Below are 17,420 nucleotides of genomic sequence, written 5' to 3'. Positions count from 1 at the left end.
GGGAAAAAATCCATGTTTTTCATTTATTAAATATGAAAATTTATAATGTTTTACAAATACCTTTTTAAAATCTTATTTCTCCTGAAAACTGAACTTTTGTATTTTACCTTCGTTTCAGTTGATTCCTTTTATTGATGCAGTTCTCAAAGACACCAGATTGCAAGATGGGCAGCTATTTGACCATTTAGCAGAAACTTTAAGTTCTTGGGAAACCAAAGCAGATATGGAAAAAGATGATAAAACAGCTCCCAACTTGGAGAAAGTGCTACTGAATTTCTGGGAAAGACTATCAGAGATCTGTGTCCAGAAAATCAATGAGCCAGAAGCTGATGTTAAGTCTGTTTTGGGTGTATCTAGCCTATTACAAGTCCTTCAGAAGCCGAAGAGCTCACTGAAATCAAATAAAAAAAAAAATGTTAAGGTTCGATTTGCTGATGAGATGCCTGAAAGTAATAAAGAGGATGAAAAATGTGTCTCCTCAGAAGGAGAGAACAGTGAAGGCTCTGAACTAATGGCTGAACCTTCTGCCTCCCACAGTTGTTCAGACCTGATACCTCCCCTGCGGAAAAAGCCTTTGGAAGACTTAGTCTGCAGACTAGCAGAGATGAGTATTAATTATGTCAATGACCAAAAGTCAGAGCGACACCTAAGGTTTCTTTCCATTCTGCTCAACTCCTTCTCTTCAACCCAAGTATTTAAAGTGCTACTAAGTGATGAAGAACAAAGCATCATCAAATCCAAACCTCTTAAAATAGCCAAACTTATACAAAAAAATCCCTCAGTGCAGTTTTTATACCAGAAACTAATAGGTTGGCTAAATGAAGATCAGAGGAAGGAGGCTAGTTTCTTGGTGGACATTTTGTACAGTGCCCTCTGTTGCTGTGACAATAATAAGGAGAGAAAAGATGTCTTGGATAACCTAACTGAGGTATTACTATTGTACATCTTTTAAACTATGATGGTTTATACTGGTACGCTAATTATGGATGAGAGAGACCTGCATGGGGGTGCTTTTTGTGATTGTTTCTTGACTATGAATGTCAATTTAAAGCCAAGCAATATTTCTTGATTGCAATCTGGGAAGTGTGTGAGACTTCTGGGTAGGTGTTCAGTAAACACATTAAGATGACAAAAGCATGGTGATTGAAGAGTAAGTTCTTTCAGTCCACACTTGATTTAAAATTGGACTACCTAAAGTGGTTTTATAGTGGTTACGTGGTTACTTCATCTACTTATAAAATGTTTTCCTATTCCTTCTAGCAGATTGTTTCTAACTCTTTTTCCTCTTTCAGGTGGATCTGAAATGGAATTCTATTCTTCAGGTCATTGAAAAGGTATCTTAGGGATTCTTTCTTTTGGTGTTTATGGGTTTAGAAAAGTTAAAACCACAGTCATATTCACACACTGGTATGTGGTCGGGTGTGGATGTTATGGAACTTCCTCATTATTAAAACTTCCCTTGGGAAGACGTTTAGTGTTTGCCTTTCTGTAGCATGATTTTTCTGGTTAGGAATATCGGGGAAGAAAGAATAGCCTCTGGAAAATCCAGTGTTTCTTCCCTAGCAGGTAACAAAGGGAGAGTTAAACACTTTACTGTCTTTTAACCTAAGGCTACATGTTTCTCCTCCTAGTTAGCTACTTTTCCTTCTGTAGAAGTGGATTGAGTAGTTTTAGCTTTGTCAAGAACACATCTCCCTACTCTGGAATACTGTATTGGCAAATTAAAATCTTCGAGCCTTTGTCTGATGGCCACTTGACTAAAGAAGAAAATTAGTGATAAGAATAATGAAAATAAATTAAGGAGCATAAACAATTTGGAAATTTTAAAAATGGTTTAAGTATTCTTTCCTAATGAAGATATAAATGATATACTAACCACACTTTCAGTCATAGAAATGTTATGACTAGCTACCGAAAATTCTTCTGTTTTTAGCATTTTTGTATTATTTTAAAATTTTACACAGATAACTCTTTAATTTACAAGTTTCTTTTTTCTATCTTTTAAAGTTGCGATATAAAACACATAGCATAAAGTTTACCATTTTCACCATTTCTAAGTGTACAGATCAGTAGTGTTACGTATATTCACATTATTATGCAGTCAGTTTCCAGAAATTTACATCTTGCAAAACTGAAACGCTGAACCAATTAAACAGTAATTCCCCATTTCCCCTAGTAGTTTATTTTTAAAAATGAATACAGAATATTAATTTACTATTTTTCAATGAAAAATCTAACTTATCAGGCACATCATTTGCATTAGCGTATCCAGCACCTTCTCTTCCTATAGGCAGGCTGCATGAAAAGCCAAATTATCAGAAAGGTGCTTGATAGGTGTAGAATCAGAGAGAGGGGGGTTAAAAATGTGATAAGAGAAGACAGATACATGTATTTCCAGATGAGAAATGTCCCTGTAGTTCAGATACCTGTGTTTGGAAGTCTGTCCTCTTCCTGAGCAGTGTTTGGAAGTTCACAGCCAGTGTTTACCTCCTATGCTTAGGTGACTGACTCGCTTCCCATCTCCTTAAAGCTGGTCAGATTCTTTTCGTAGATACGTTAAAACACTGAGAAATTGAACTTCACATCTCGCTAACCTGAGAGACATTTTATTCAGAAGTTGATTATCTGGATTCTGTAGGATTCTATAAACTAGATTGGCTTTGTTTGGTAAACTATATTAGGAAAGCCAATTTTATAGCCATCGAAACTCTAGTTTTTCTTGTTTTTATGCCACTTCATACTTTATGAGCAGAGCCTGAAGTCACCTTTTTTAATTTTTTTAGCTGAGCCATCCTGCCACCTGTTGGCAGCTCAGTGGCAGCTCTGCTCAGGCTGGGAACCGAACCAGCCACCCTGTTGCTCAGAGCTCGCACTCTTGAGCGAGGTGTTAACCAACTGAGCCACTCAGCTGGCCCTTTGAAGTCACCTTCTTTAAAAAACAAACCTGAATTTTATATCCATAAAAGGACCTAGGTTAATCTTTGTCAAATTAGGAAAAAGGCCCAGGTTGGTTAAGAAATTTGTCCAAGGTCATAAAGCCAGAATACTGGTAAAGCTTGGGCTACATAAAAGCTCTGGTTACCTACAATTTTTTAAATAAAAGGATAAACAGTTTTTCAGGCACTACCCAATCCACGCTTGGATTTTTTTTTTCCAGATTGCTTTGAAATGAACCAAGTTGCAAATTCCTTTCTTCTCAGCCCTTAAAGCAAAAGAAGCTCGGGGGACATGGATCACCATGCTTTTGGGGGTGGATTTACAGTTTCTTTTTCTTCCCCAACCCATGAAAATAAACCAGTTGCTGTCAGATATCTGGCTCAGTAACTATTTCAGAGAATTTGTGGAAATAAGTGCCATTGTTCATATTGAAGTAATTTACCATCATTAAATATTAATTGTTCTTTAATTTTAGCAAAATTAATGAACAAAAATTTAATATCTATAGAGCATTTTAAAACTCTGTCCTCAAAGTTCAGCCATTCATTATTCATTGAACATACCTGCAATGCTGATAGATGGTATCAAAGAAGTATAAGACAGTCTCTGCTCTCAAGGAACTTGCAGTCTCATTGGAAACAAGACATATACAGATGAAATATTATAAATAATAACAATCCAGTAAGTGCTTTAGGAATTCAGAGAAAATCAGCGATGAGTATGGGCTGGAGAGGATGGGGAGACTCAGTAAAGCAGGTGGGATTTGTACTGATTCTCAAAGACTGAGATTTTAATAAGTGAAGAAGAGGGGGAATAGTTATGGCTTGGGAGATAGCATGAGCAAAGCATGGAAGTGTGCATAAGCAAGGCTTAGTGGGGAACAGGGCATATACCCCGCCTTAAAACTTGAGGGTAAGGAGAGGGGGACAGCGTTGGGGCCTTATCATGCAGGAAGGTGGTATGGTACAGGTAATATTGTAGGCAGATACACTTTCTGGTCTTGCTTCTAACCTTTGCTTTAATTTTATGGTTTTAGGCATGTTCTAGTTCAGATAAACGTGCTTTAGTAATTCCTTGGCTAAAAGGCGAAGTCCTTGGAGAGAAATTGGTAACCTTGGCCAACTGTCTTTGCAATAAGGACTTGGAATCTACAGTGTCCCCTGAATCTCACTTCTCAGAAGGATGGACTCTTCTAAGCTTGGTATTATCCAAACATGTTGAAAATGGTAGGCAAAAATAAGGCTATTGTTTTTCAGTAGGGAAGAATCCTTTCATTTCAGGGGGGCATTTCATGCTGCGAAGTTTGCTAGTATTTGTTGAGAATATGAGACATAATTCATTCAAATATTCATTAATTTTGTAAGCACCCTAAATGTTTATTTATCTTTGTAGCATGAGTTGGAAGACATTTAACTTTTTTAGTTTTATATTCTAAAGGGTTTTGAATTTGGCAAAGCTGTTCACCCTAATTTTGTAGAGCATTGCTTTTAAAATTTAATTTAAAACTGCTTTTTTCTTTTATGAGAAGGTTTTTATTGGTGAGAACAGATCGATTGGTTGATATGACTTTCTTTTGTCTAATAAACACTTTTTTAAAAAAACACATGGAAAAACTCCAGTGGTAGTTAACACAAAATTCAAAATTATACTGTTAGTATTTTTTATTTTTTGTCTGTCTATAATGTTTTTTCTCTAGATTACTTGATTGGAGAAGTATATGTCGAAAGAATTATTGTCAAACTTCATGAAACTTTATCCAAAGCAACCAAATTGTCAGAAGCTGAAAATAGTGACTCTTCAGTGTCTTTTATCTGTGATGTGGCCTATAACTATTTCAGCTCAGCCAAAGGATGCTTGCTGTTGCCGTCATCTGAAGATTTATTATTAACTCTCTTTCAGTTATGTGCTCAGAGCAAAGAAAAAACACACTTGCCAGGTAAGAGCCTACTGCTCAAAAGTTTTGTTGGGAATCGCCGGCTCTGAGCTTTGGAGTGTAAGTGTCCAGGCTTTGTTAATTGAATCATAATGTGTTTGAAACTGGAAACCATTTTGAGTAAAGGACTACAAATCTTAAACACTTTCGGCTTTAGAAACCAAGTTAAAGATGTACATAGATATTATGTCTATAAAGTTCTTACTTGATAGCAAGGAAACAGTTTTCGAAAGGGCCATGATAAATGAGTTCGAATAGAACCTTAGCCCCTTTCCTCAGTTAGCTCTGGCAAGTTGCTTAATTTCTTACTGCCTCAGTTCTGCATTCATAAAGGAAGACATTAATATCTCTTTCCTTTCCTTATAGTTGAAAACATTCAGTCTTGATGTATATCAAAATTAAATTGAGATTGCCTTTTTAAGGACTAGATTCTCTCCTTGTGTGTTTGTTAAATCAGACTTATTTATGAAAGGAATATAACAAAATACTATTGATAGAGAGCATTCCTCCCAACCCTTTCTTTAATACTAACTTCTCTGTTTGGAAAAGGTATACTATTTTTTCACGTCTCCGAAAGGACAAGTCTCTTGTAAATAAATTCAAAGCAGAACAAAGCTAACTTTAAAAACCTTACCATTTTTATATTTATATGACATGAGCTAGGTTGTATTGTTGCATATTTATGACATAGTTATTTTGACAATTGAATAGTAATTTTTGTTTTCTTTTTTAAATGATACCTTAAAAATCTGAGACCTGCAGTGAGTTCTTTTGTACTGATTATAGTTACTTCAGTGGGATTACAAATTACTGTTGACATCTTGATTTTAGACTTTCTTATTAGTAAACTGAAAAACACTTGGCTCTCTGGTGTGAATTTATTGGTCCATCAAACTGATAGTACAACAAATAAACAGAGTGCCTTCCTACATTTGTCTGCTCTGTGGCTGAAGAACCAAGTTCAGTCCTCATCTTTGGACATCAAAAGGTAACTATTTTTGTGCTCAGTTGCACAGTATTTCCTAATACTTAATCCCTGTCCTTAAATAAGATTCCATAATTAGTGTAATTGCCTACAAAAAAATGACTTGTTATGTAAAAAATGTGTAGGATTCTTTAGAGAAGATCCAGATCTTTCCAAAAGGATTTGTTTTAATCATCATCCGTTTAAACTTACTTAATTGAACAGTATCTGCTTAAGTCCTCTAATTTATGGTCAGTGATGTGATGCCGGTGGTGCTCTTCTGTGTCGTAGGCTGGTATGGATGTGACCATACCTCTCCTGGCCAGCACACTGGTGATTGTTCTTTGTTGTTTATTTTTTGGGGGGTCTGACAGCCACTGCTTTAAGGTGTTGAGTTAGAAATATATTTTACATCTCATACGTAAATCCATATGTAAAAGTGAAAACTAGGAGAATGCATCCAGAGGCTACTGGGGTTGAATCAGATCTTTCTCTGATCATCATGCTCTGTTCATGGAATAAGGGAGCTGCATTTCAGAATTCTCTGATCTAAAGTAGGTCAGGTCCCCTTTATTCTGAGGTAGAAGCAGCACTTGATTTCAAATCATAAATGTTGGGTTATCCCCCAGCTTGACTGTGTGTGTGTGTGCGCGTGCGTTGAGAGGGGTGGCTTACCTTTATTTCTATTTGTCTTTTTGTGCAGGTGAGCTGTTTTCTGCCTCAGGGTGTTTCATGTGTACCGGGGTGTTCAAATCAGTCACAGCACAACTAAAACAGTTAAGTTCTTTGCATTATTTTCAGTCTGCAAGGCCTCTTGTCTGCTGTTGACGATTTGCTAAATAAACTTCTAGAAAGTGAAGATACTTCCCTGCTGGGAGTTTATGTAGGAAGTGTAATGCCGAACAACAGTGAATGGGAAAAGATGAGACAGTCTCTTCCAATGCAGGTATGTTTGAAATTGGAGAGTGCATATCTCATTCTGAAGTTTGGATTCCATGCAAGCTAAATATTTTTATTTATGTATTTATTTTTTAAATTGGGGAATTGGGGGAGGGGAACAGTGTTGGGGAATTGGGGAGGGGGACCAGCCAAGTTGTTGTTCTTAAGTCTTTGTTGTGGAGGGCGCCAGGTGCCGTCTGCCTGCCCGGCAGCAGCTCGTGGCCTCTGAGCTCAAGGTGCTGTGTTCAGTCTTAGTTGCGGTTGGGCGGAGCCACCATCCCATGCAGGAGTCGAACCAGCAGCCTTGTGAAGAACGCATGCTCCATCCACTGAGCCGTCTGGGTGGCAGCTCAGCTCAAGGTGCCGAGTTCAGTCTTAGTTGTGGGTGGGCGTAGCCCACCATTGAACAGGCAACCTTGTTGTTAGGAGCACATGCTCTCACCAGCTGAGCCATCCTGCCACTTGTTGGCAGCTCAGCGGCAGCTCAGTTTGGGCGCAGTGTCACTGGCCCATGTGGGAATTGAACCGGCGGCCCTGTTACTCAGAGTTTGCGCTCTTAAGCTAACTAACTCTTAACCAACTGAGCTACTCAGCCGGCCCAAGATTAAGTATTTTTATTTATTACTGGTGAAGAAAAATAAATAAATGAAATGACTGACTTTTGTTTTATTCTGGGGGGAGGGGAGTAAATGAAATGAGTATCTTGCTTTGTGTGTATGCCTCTGAATGCTCATATATTGTATGTGTGCTATTTGCAAGACTCCGTTTGACACTGGCAGTAGCCATGGTACAAGGTGAATAAGACCTAGTTTTGTCCTTAGAACTGTCTTAAAGAAATAAACATGTCAATAATTTTCTTTAGAAGAAACCAAACTTCTAGGCTTCATTGGTTTTGCTAATAAAACTAATAATAAATTCAGTTTTGAAGTTATTTAATAACATTTTGAAGGTGTTCTAATAACTTTATTTTTGTTCCCTGTCTTAATTGTATAGTTAGCAAATAGAATATCTAATGATTTGTATGTAATTTGTCCTTTCCCAGTGGCTGCATAGACCTCTTTTAGATGGGAGGCTGAGTTTGAATTATGAGTGTTTCAAAACAGATTTCAAACAAGAAGATGCAAAGAAACCTCCCAGCCATCTGTGTACGTCAGCATTATTAAGCAAAGTGATACTAGTTGCACTGAAAAAGGAAATTGTCCTAGAAAACAATGAGCTTGAGAAAATAAGTAAGTATATGTGAGCAATCAGATATCACATAAATAAAAATTTTGAAATAATTATAATAAATATGTTTGAAATAATTTTGATTATATTGCAATTTAAATTGTTAAACAATCAGGAATCTGCAGCTTCTGTAACTATCTTAGTGATGAGAAACTTGAGGTTACTTAAGTAATGAATGTTAAGTTGCGTATTGAATGGAAACATACTAAAATCTTGATTCAGTCTTGTTAGCTGCAGAGCAGAGTTTGGTATATAGATCAGTTACTCAAGCTGGCATGACATCAGTATAAGCGGATCCTGTGGCACACAACCCCAAAGAAAATGGTCCAGGGAATCGGGTGTTTTCTCAAGGATTCTGAACTTTTAGTTTTTGAACTACTATCCCTTTGTATTGATTGGGCTATAATTTTTTCTGGGCAAGTGGAGATTCAAATGTTGAAACCTAGGAGGGTTTAGGAAATGGTATAGAATTGTCGGCAGCAGTATGACCTGTACATGATGGTATGAAAAGTAGAGGATTTGCACAATTCTGCATCAGTCTTGTTTGTAAGCTGTCAGCTGTAACACAGTCACTGGCAGAGGGAACTGTGTGTCCTGGGGGAGAAAGCTGGGACACCTCTGTCGATCAGCTAGCGGCACAGGCACCTGAGCACAAGGACGTGAGCCTACAGTTTGCTTTGCTCACGGAGGTTATCTGTCCAGAAACAAAACTGGAAATTAAAGTAATATTTTTGTTAATTATATTGCTAATTACAAACTGACAATGTTATGTATTTAATCTCATCAATCCTATCAGTTAGATATTATTGTTTTTCTTATCTTGATTAGAATTACATAGCTTGTAAGAGATAGGGTTAAATTTTAAAACTAGGTCTCAAGTCTTTGGACCCCAAAGTTAATACCATACATGGCTTCTTAAAAGAGAGTAGTGACTTTTTATATACTTAACACCTACGACATGATAGGTTTTGTGGTAGATACTTGGTCATTTAATTCTCATAATAGTTGCATGAGGTGGACTATGTGTACAGCCATTTGAAGACGGACCAGTCTGTGAGGGAGGCCCATGCCCTTTACTGCATCATGCTGTCTCCCATTTCTTATCACATTGACTTGCACTTCTCAGTTCAGGTCTCGGATCCCTTAGTTGTTTATCTTGAATGCAACTTCTTACCACTTGTCTCAGAAATAATAGGAAGATTCTTCCACTATCTGGTAATTAAGGTCCCTGTCACATTCTTAACTAATCAGGAAAGGGACCAAGTAAGACATGGGAGAAGAGTGGTATTTTGTATCCAACAAATGTTCTCGGTTTTCATTATCCTGAATATCTCAAAGCAGATTTGAAAATCAGTTCATAGATATTTTGAGATTAGTGAACATTGCAGTGTTAGAAAATGGGGCAGAGAGGTGAAAATGATAGAAAGGTCTTGTTCACAAAGTACATTTGATAATGTGTCGTCCGTTCTATTAGTTGCGGAACTGCTCTATTCACTGCAGTGGTGTGAAGAATTAGACAATCCACCTAGTTTTCTAACTGGATTTTGTGACATGCTTCAAAAGATGAATATTACATATGATAACTTATGTGGACTTAGTAATACTTCTGGCCTTTTGCAGCTGCTGTTTAACAGGTAAAAACCCCTCTCAATTTCCAGTTTATTTTATTTTATTTTTTTAAGATTTTATTGGGGAAGGGGAACAGTGCTGGAAAATTAGGGAAGGGGAACAGCCAAGTAGTTGTCCTTTAGTCTTAGTTGTGGAGGGCGCAGCAAGCTCAGCCCCAAGACCAGTTCCCCTCCAGCCACCAGTTGGCAGTTCATGGCCACTCAGCTCAAGGTGCTGTGTTCAATCTTAGTTGCAGGTGGGCGTAGCCCACCATCCCATGCGGGAGTTGAACCAGCAGCCTTGTGAAGAACGCATGCTCCATCCACTGAGCCATCCGGGTGGCAGCTCAGCTCAAGGTGCTGAGTTCAGTCTTAGTTGCGGGTGGGCGTAGCCCACCATTGAACAGGCAACCTTGTTGTTAGGAGCACGTGCTCTCACCAGCTGAGCCATCCTGCCACCTGTTAGCAGCTCAGCTTGGGCGCAGCTCACTGGTTCATGTGGGAATCGAACCGCTGACCCTGTTGCTCAGAGCTCAAGCTCTTAACCAACTGAGCCACTTGGCCGGCTCCTCAATTTCCAATTTTTTAATGACTGTTTTACTAGTTTATGATTTTGTTTCTGTAAAATGTAAGCCCTCTTCATGCTAATTTTTCAATCAGAGGGTTGATCTAAATTAACCCCAAGTCTTAATGATAAACACTTTGTGGATACTAAGTACTTGATATACTTTGCTGGAGAGCTATTTGGACTTTGCCTGTGTTATTAAATCCAAAACATGTTCAAGGGACAGATGATGAAAGAAATAGAAGCCTGTGGAGTTTTTTTAACTTGTCATCTGTGACCCATCCTCCCGCTGCTCTCAAATTCAATCTTTTATCTTGCATGTTGTTACAGGTGTGTCTTAATATTATTATACAACTACAAACCCTCTCCCCTAGATGAGGAAGTGGGTATGAAAACAAGTCGTTGTAGCGGTTATAGCAGTTAGATATTTAGCTTGTTGACGTCGCTCTGTTGAGTGGCTTTCTCTTGAAGAGCTTTTCACTTGCCTGTGGTATTTGGAGTTGGCTTTCCGGTGTCTGAGGCCTCGGCGGAGCAGCAGGTCCTCCCCAGCCCCGCTCCGCATGCTTACACGTAGAGCCTTCCTCGGTGGGCATTACTACCTCCTTATTCCTTCACTTCAGTCAGCCCAGGAGTCCTCGGGAGTGTAACCTTTCCCGGTTGCAGCCTCTGGCAACTTCAAGCCTCATCTTGAAGTCTTCTCCCCTGTTGGGACCTGAGGGGCGTTGGGATTGCCTTGGGGTGAGAGTTCAGTACCAGGGTGAAGTCCAGTCGAAACTGAGGCTCCTCGGCCTGTCAGGAATGGCAGTTTGTTACAGAAGTCCTGTGTGAATTGATATCCTCACAGATGATTTGTTTAATTCTGAAACAGGAATCCAGCTAAACAGTGTTTAACAATCTTAAGTGTACATTTTCAAAATGGATTTTTTTTTCCCTTTTTTAGATCCAGGGAACATGGCACTCTATGGGCTCTCATTATTCCCAAATTGATCCTTTCCCGAAGCGTTTCATCTGATGAAGTAAAACGGCATTATAGGAGAAAAGAAGGGTATTTTTATTTAAATTGTTTTTATTTTATAATTTATTTTGATTGGTCACCGTGGCAATCTTCAACTAATGAACAATCTCTAATGAATCAAGAAAACAATGTATAGGAGATGAAGAAATTAAAGGAAATGAGAATTAAAGACTTTAAAACAATTTCAGTTGTTTTAGGTTCAGGACACACCTTTTTGTAATAAGAATTTTTAACTTTATAACATTTTGTTGTGGACTTTTATACTTGTTTTAAACAATTATCATTTTATGAACTTGTTCTCTTTTCCCCAAAAATCTTTCTGGTAGAAATCTTTCTTTTTTCCCTCCCTAATATCTTCTTCCATCACTTTATTTGCTATATGGAAGTGATAAGGGTAGTTACTTATTCCTCTTAAATAAGGATCAGCCTACTGAAATATAGTCTACAAATGCAGTGAATGTGTTCTTAAGACAAAGAAATAAATTGTAGCTGGACATACTAGAGATCTCCTAGAGTCGATCAGACTAAAGAAGCTGAGCATTCAGATTAAACACTTAGCTGAAATGTACCAAGAGGCATTTTGAATTGACTGATTTACCAAGAGGAATTCTGGAATGATACGTCTAGCTTCTGGTACAGGAAAATTATCAACTAAATTTTAATTTTTTAAAATCTTATTTAAAAATATATAAAACATTATTTTGAGATAAATATAGATTTGTTATTTTGAGATAATTATAGACCCACATACAATTGTAAGAAACAATACAGAGAAGTTCCATATACCTTTTATTCAGTTTTCCCCGTCGGTCTCACTTTGTATAACTTGAATAGAATTTCACAACCAGTAAAGTTAATATGATTTATTGACCAGGTTTACGTGCACTCATCTGTTTGTGTGTTCTGGGTAGCTCACATGTGTGGCCACCACCAAAGTTTAAGATACAGGACAGTTTTAATCATAAGGATCTCTTGTGATGCCCTTTTATAGCCACAGTTGCCTCCCTTTGTCCTATGTCCTCATCTCTGGCAACAAATAATCTGTTCTCCCTTTCTCTAATTACATCACATAGGAATGTTATGTACATGGAATCATACAGTATGTGATCTTTTGATATTGGCTGCTTTAGTCAGCATAATCAAAAATTTTAATTTTTTCTGATTATAAAAATAATAGGGAATTAACTAAAAAACTATTTGAACTAATTATTACTGAGATATATATATATATAATTAACATACAAAAATCAATAACTTTCTAATTCACCAGTAATAATCAAAAATGGCACAGGAAAAAAGATTCCATTCACACTGCTAGCAAATATAAATACCTACAAATAAATTTAACAAAACATTACAATTATAAAACTAGTAAACTAGTAAACAAAAGAAGGTGGGACGATAAATCATAAAAATGGTCCTATCAACCTGCAATTTCAATACAATCTCAATCAAAATTTCTCAGCAACATTTTTTTGAAAAACTTGATAAACTTCTAAATACAGTATGTGTTGAAGGAAACATGCTCAAGAATAGCTAGGAAATTTCTGATAGAAGTGAAAAGGACTTGCCCTACTAAGTAAGTAATTAAGCTGTATGAATTGGTGAACAGACAAATCAGTGAATCAGAATACAGTGTCCAGAAACCAATCCACATACATATGGGAATTTAGTTTGGATACAGGTGGCCTTTCAAGTCAGTGAGGAGAATAATAATGATGTTGGGAAAAGTGGATATGTGTTTGAAAAACATAGTAAGACTCCTCCCTTACATTATACTTAAAAGTAAAGTCCAGATGAAAGCTAATATAAAGGACATCTATAAAAGTATCAGAGGAAAATAGACTGGATAATCTGGGCATTAGGAAGATCTTAAGCAAAGCACAAACCCAAAATCCGTAAAAAAAATGATAGCTATTTGATTTTGTAAAAATGAAAACTAGTAACCTAAGAATTCATCAACAGATGAATGGGCAAACAAAAATTCGGTATATACATACAGTAGAATATTATTCTGCCTTAAAAAGGAAGGAAATTCTTTTTATATGCTACAAGATGAATCTTGTTGGACATTATAATATGCTAAGTGAAATAAACCTGTCACAAAGAGACAAATACTATATGATTCCACTTATTTGAGGTACCTAGCATAGTCATATTCATAGAGACAAAAAGTAGAAGGGTCGTTGCCAGGGGCTTGGGGTAGAGTTTCAGTTTTGTGAAACAAAGTTCTGAAGTTTGGTTGCACAACAATGTGAATATATGTAACACTACTGAACTGTACACTTAAAAATAGTTAATATGAATTTTATGTATTTTACTACAGATTTTTTAAAAAAGAAAGCTTCTGTATGACAAAAATATAAACAAAGGTTAAAGGACAAGTGACAATATAGGTTGAAAACATTTGCAAATTAACAGTTAATATCCATAATATATAAATAGCTTCTGTTAATCAGTAAAACAATGCAAATTGAAAAAGGTGCCAAAGACTTGAACAGGTAATTCACAAATAAAATAGTCAAAAGGTAATCATTTATAAAATGTGAAATATTAGTTTACCTTATTAATAATGACAGAAGTACAAATTAAAAGAAGCATATTTTATCTACTATATTGCCAGTAATTTAAAAGATTCATTACATGTGTAACAAAATGTCACGTATACATTTCTCGTGAAAGTGTAAATTGATTATGCTTTTTTGGAAACAATTTGAAATGACCAAACTACAATACTTCAAATCCTCTGATCTTGTAATTCTACTTCTAGGAATCTAGCCCATAGGGATATTTGCACATATGCTGAATAATATCTGCTCTAGAACATTTATTGCATCATTATTCATACGGGCAGAAATTTGGGGAATAAACCTAAATGTCCGCTAATAGGGAAATAGTTAAAGTATGATACATCCATTGTATGGAATATTTTTGTTTCTGATGTATTATGTAGCTTTAAAATAGAATAATTTGTACCTATATGTTCTGATATAGAAAAATCTACCAAGTATGTAAGTGACAGATAACACAACTTACCTACATTGTATTCAAATATAAAGCAATATGTTTAGTGTGATCTCATTATGTAAATCCAACTGTATACATACACATATGAGAATATCAGTTTGTAGAAAGGACAGGCAAATTGTACTTTTTAAATTGAATTAGTTGGCTCTTAAAGAGATCATAACTGTATTGGTTGTAATTAAGAAAAATCATACATGGGGAAAAGTTATATATGTTCATTTTAAAAACTGGAAATATGTAAAAAGAAATAAACAACAAAAAATAATTATTTACAATTTCATCATCCAGAATCAGCAATTATTAATCTCTTTTCATAGTTTCTTTTACTTTTTTTCTATACAATTATTTTTAGAGTAGAATTATTAGTTCTTTTGAATAGTTTGAATAAGAGAAATTTTCTGAAATAACTGCATATTTAGGATAAATAGAATTCACACTTTTTCTTTTCTTGACAGCTTTTTTCCACTAACAGAAGGTAATATGCATACCATTCAGAGTCTCTGTCCATTTTTGTCAAAAGAAGACAAGAAGGAATTCATTGCTCAGTGTATCCCTGCGCTTTTGGCCTGGACTAAGGAAGATCTTTGCAGTACTAATGGTTAGTGTCTTGGTAATAAATAGTTTATTAATTTAATTATTACTTGAGATGAAAGACGTGTTCTTAATGTCTAAACCCAAGCCTAGCCCAGATAAATTGAATTATAGCTGATTTATTCCTAGTTTGTACTTTGCTGCATAACAAGCTGACAGTCATAGGAAGAGTGTCTTTGGAGAGTGGCTGTTACCATTCTGTGGCACAGAAATGCTACGGCCTTAAGAGAAGATTTACAACTACAAATACCTCTAATCATTTATTTTCATTTGTAGCTTTTTAAGTTATGCCTCATTTGTCCCTAGTCAACCAATGATTGAACATGTAAAAGCAAATGAGGGAATAGCTTTTGTATTCTAAACGTTTTGGACACTGACACCTATTAGGCCGTTTGTTTATTTATGAAGTAAAGACTTATTGAACACTATGTTATGTGTCACTTCTTTTGTAGAGAAGATATATATATATATATATATATATATATAAAGTTATATCATGTGATAACTGATATAGCAAAAAGATGTCCTGTGTGTGAAGTGGCAGAAGAGTTTTCCACTGCCTTGAGTTGTCAGTGGCAGTTTCACAAAGAGAAATATTTCAACTGAGTGTTGAAGGATGGTTGTCCATCGCCATAGTTTGGGAAGTTTATTCCAGTTAAACAAAAACATATGAGTGCACATAGTTCAGTTTAGCTGGCATTGAAAGTAGAAGGTTTACAACAAAGGATGTTAGGATGCACAGGAAGATAGATTTTGAGAAATGGTAGGGAGTAGATCATAAAGGCCTGGTTTTGTGGGTTAAGGAGTTTGGACTATAAGCTGTAGGCAATAAAGAGCTATTGGCCCAAATTAGGTAGAAGAGTAGTAAGACTGTCACATTTACATTAGAAAGCTTGTTTTCACAACTGTATAAAGGGTAGATGTGAGAGAAGAGAGGTTGGAGGCAGAAGACTAGGTAGAAAGCTATTAGAATAGTCTTAATAAGAGAGAACGAGAGCTTACGTCAAGGCATAGATGGAGGAGAGGAGATGGGAGTGACACGGATTCGGGAAATGGCGTTGAAGGGGCTCTGTGATTATATCTCTGGATTGGGTCTATGGAAGTTCCATTAGCCCTTATAGAAAGCCCTGCAGGGGACTTGAGAATTAGAGGGCACACAGGAAAGGGAGTATACAGGGAACTGATGTTTAGCTTTAAACAGCAGATTAAGGTGCCTATGGAGTAAATGAATGGAGATTTTCCATAAGCAGTAGCCTATTCAGTGGACAGAGATACTGGTTTTGAAGTCCACCTCATGTAGGTGGTAGTACAATCAATTTGTACATAAGGATGAGCTTGTTCAGGTAGAGTGAAAAGTGAAAGGAATACCAAGGGAGCACAATACATAATTCATGGTGTATATGGGTGGAGGGAGACTTGAGAATAAGGACTAAAAAAGCAAAGGAGAACTTTTAGGTGATATTCTTCACCTTTGTTAAATACCACAGAAAATCAAATGAAATTAGGGCCTGAAAGTTGTCCATTGGCTTTGTCACTGTTGGAATGACTAGTGGTGAGAAAGTCGAGGCAGGTAGTCTGTTCTAAGTGTTTGGCGAAAACACTTAGATGTAGAAAAGAGGTGGAAGCTGGAGGTGAATGTAAAGTCAAAGGGAAAATACACATTGTAAGGAGAAGGAGGACTAGAACAGGCAAAATAACGAATGAAAGTTCCCACGGAGAAGATGAGGCGGGGGGGCAAGGAGGATGGGATCTAGAGAGTAGCTAGAAGGTACCGACCTTGTGTCGGTGGAGTGACTTTCTTCTGAGACAAGGTAGGAGAGGCACGGGGTAAATGCAGATGCAGACATAGAGGGGGTTGGGAACGTCACATGTCCCGGCGAATAAGCTTCATGTCTCTAATGAGTGGAAACTGGATTGAAGACTTTAAGGATGGTGAAAGTCTGAAATAATGGAAGAAGAATATGCCTGTCAACACACATTGAAAGAATTGCCACCATGACACCAAGGACCAGCGGGTGTCCAAACTGCATTTTTGTGGCATTAAACTTTGCTGTTGAATTCATTTAGAGTTAGACTGGATTAGACTGCAGTTCTAAAAGGGATCAGCTGAACTGACTGCATGGAGGAGACAAGTGCCTGGAGATGGTTTCTCCAGCACAGGCTGTAACCGAAGGATGGCAGAGAGGAAGGAGGGGAGACACAGGGCTGCTGGGTCACACGGCTCTGTGCCGGTCACACAGACCAGAAGGTGCACAGCTGGGCCAGGGCCCGACAGGAGGACATCTGAAGGAGGACGTGATTCTGAGACTTGTCAACCAGTTTTGCTCTTTTAGCCAAAGTGATGAAACAGAATTAGCTAACAAATAATTTTGTTTTTAGTTGGTAGAAAATCTGTTGTTTCTGATTACATTTTGCCAGGAAGATTAAAAAAAAAAATCTTCCCCTGCCTTTAAAGGAAGATTAAATGTATTATATAGTTAACCCGTGAACAACATGGGTTTGAACTACGCAGGTCCACTTATACATGGATTTTTTTCAATAAATGTACAGTTTCCTGTCACGTATCCCTGGGTTTCTCATCAGTATCTTCGATTCACGGTTGGGAATCGCCATTT

At 37.0% G+C, this 17,420-nt stretch overlaps 1 protein-coding gene across 1 annotated transcript in view; it reads left to right on the top strand.

Annotated features, from left to right (window-relative positions):
- LTN1 (listerin E3 ubiquitin protein ligase 1) overlaps positions 1-17,420 on the top strand; it is a 52,710-nt gene that overhangs the window by 19,814 nt on the left and 15,476 nt on the right. The window contains exons 10-19 of the mRNA XM_019654975.1: positions 119-928; positions 1,293-1,334; positions 3,974-4,163; positions 4,634-4,873; positions 5,702-5,858; positions 6,636-6,780; positions 7,816-8,002; positions 9,475-9,634; positions 11,113-11,217; positions 14,670-14,812. Coding sequence (XP_019510520.1) covers positions 119-928; positions 1,293-1,334; positions 3,974-4,163; positions 4,634-4,873; positions 5,702-5,858; positions 6,636-6,780; positions 7,816-8,002; positions 9,475-9,634; positions 11,113-11,217; positions 14,670-14,812 — 2,179 coding nt within the window. The remainder of the gene's footprint in view (positions 1-118; positions 929-1,292; positions 1,335-3,973; positions 4,164-4,633; positions 4,874-5,701; positions 5,859-6,635; positions 6,781-7,815; positions 8,003-9,474; positions 9,635-11,112; positions 11,218-14,669; positions 14,813-17,420) is intronic.

This window comes from Hipposideros armiger, unplaced genomic scaffold, assembly GCF_001890085.2.
Source record: "Hipposideros armiger isolate ML-2016 unplaced genomic scaffold, ASM189008v1 scaffold_233, whole genome shotgun sequence".
NCBI classification, from domain to species: domain Eukaryota; kingdom Metazoa; phylum Chordata; class Mammalia; order Chiroptera; family Hipposideridae; genus Hipposideros; species Hipposideros armiger.
This window is presented reverse-complemented; position numbering and strand designations above follow the sequence as displayed.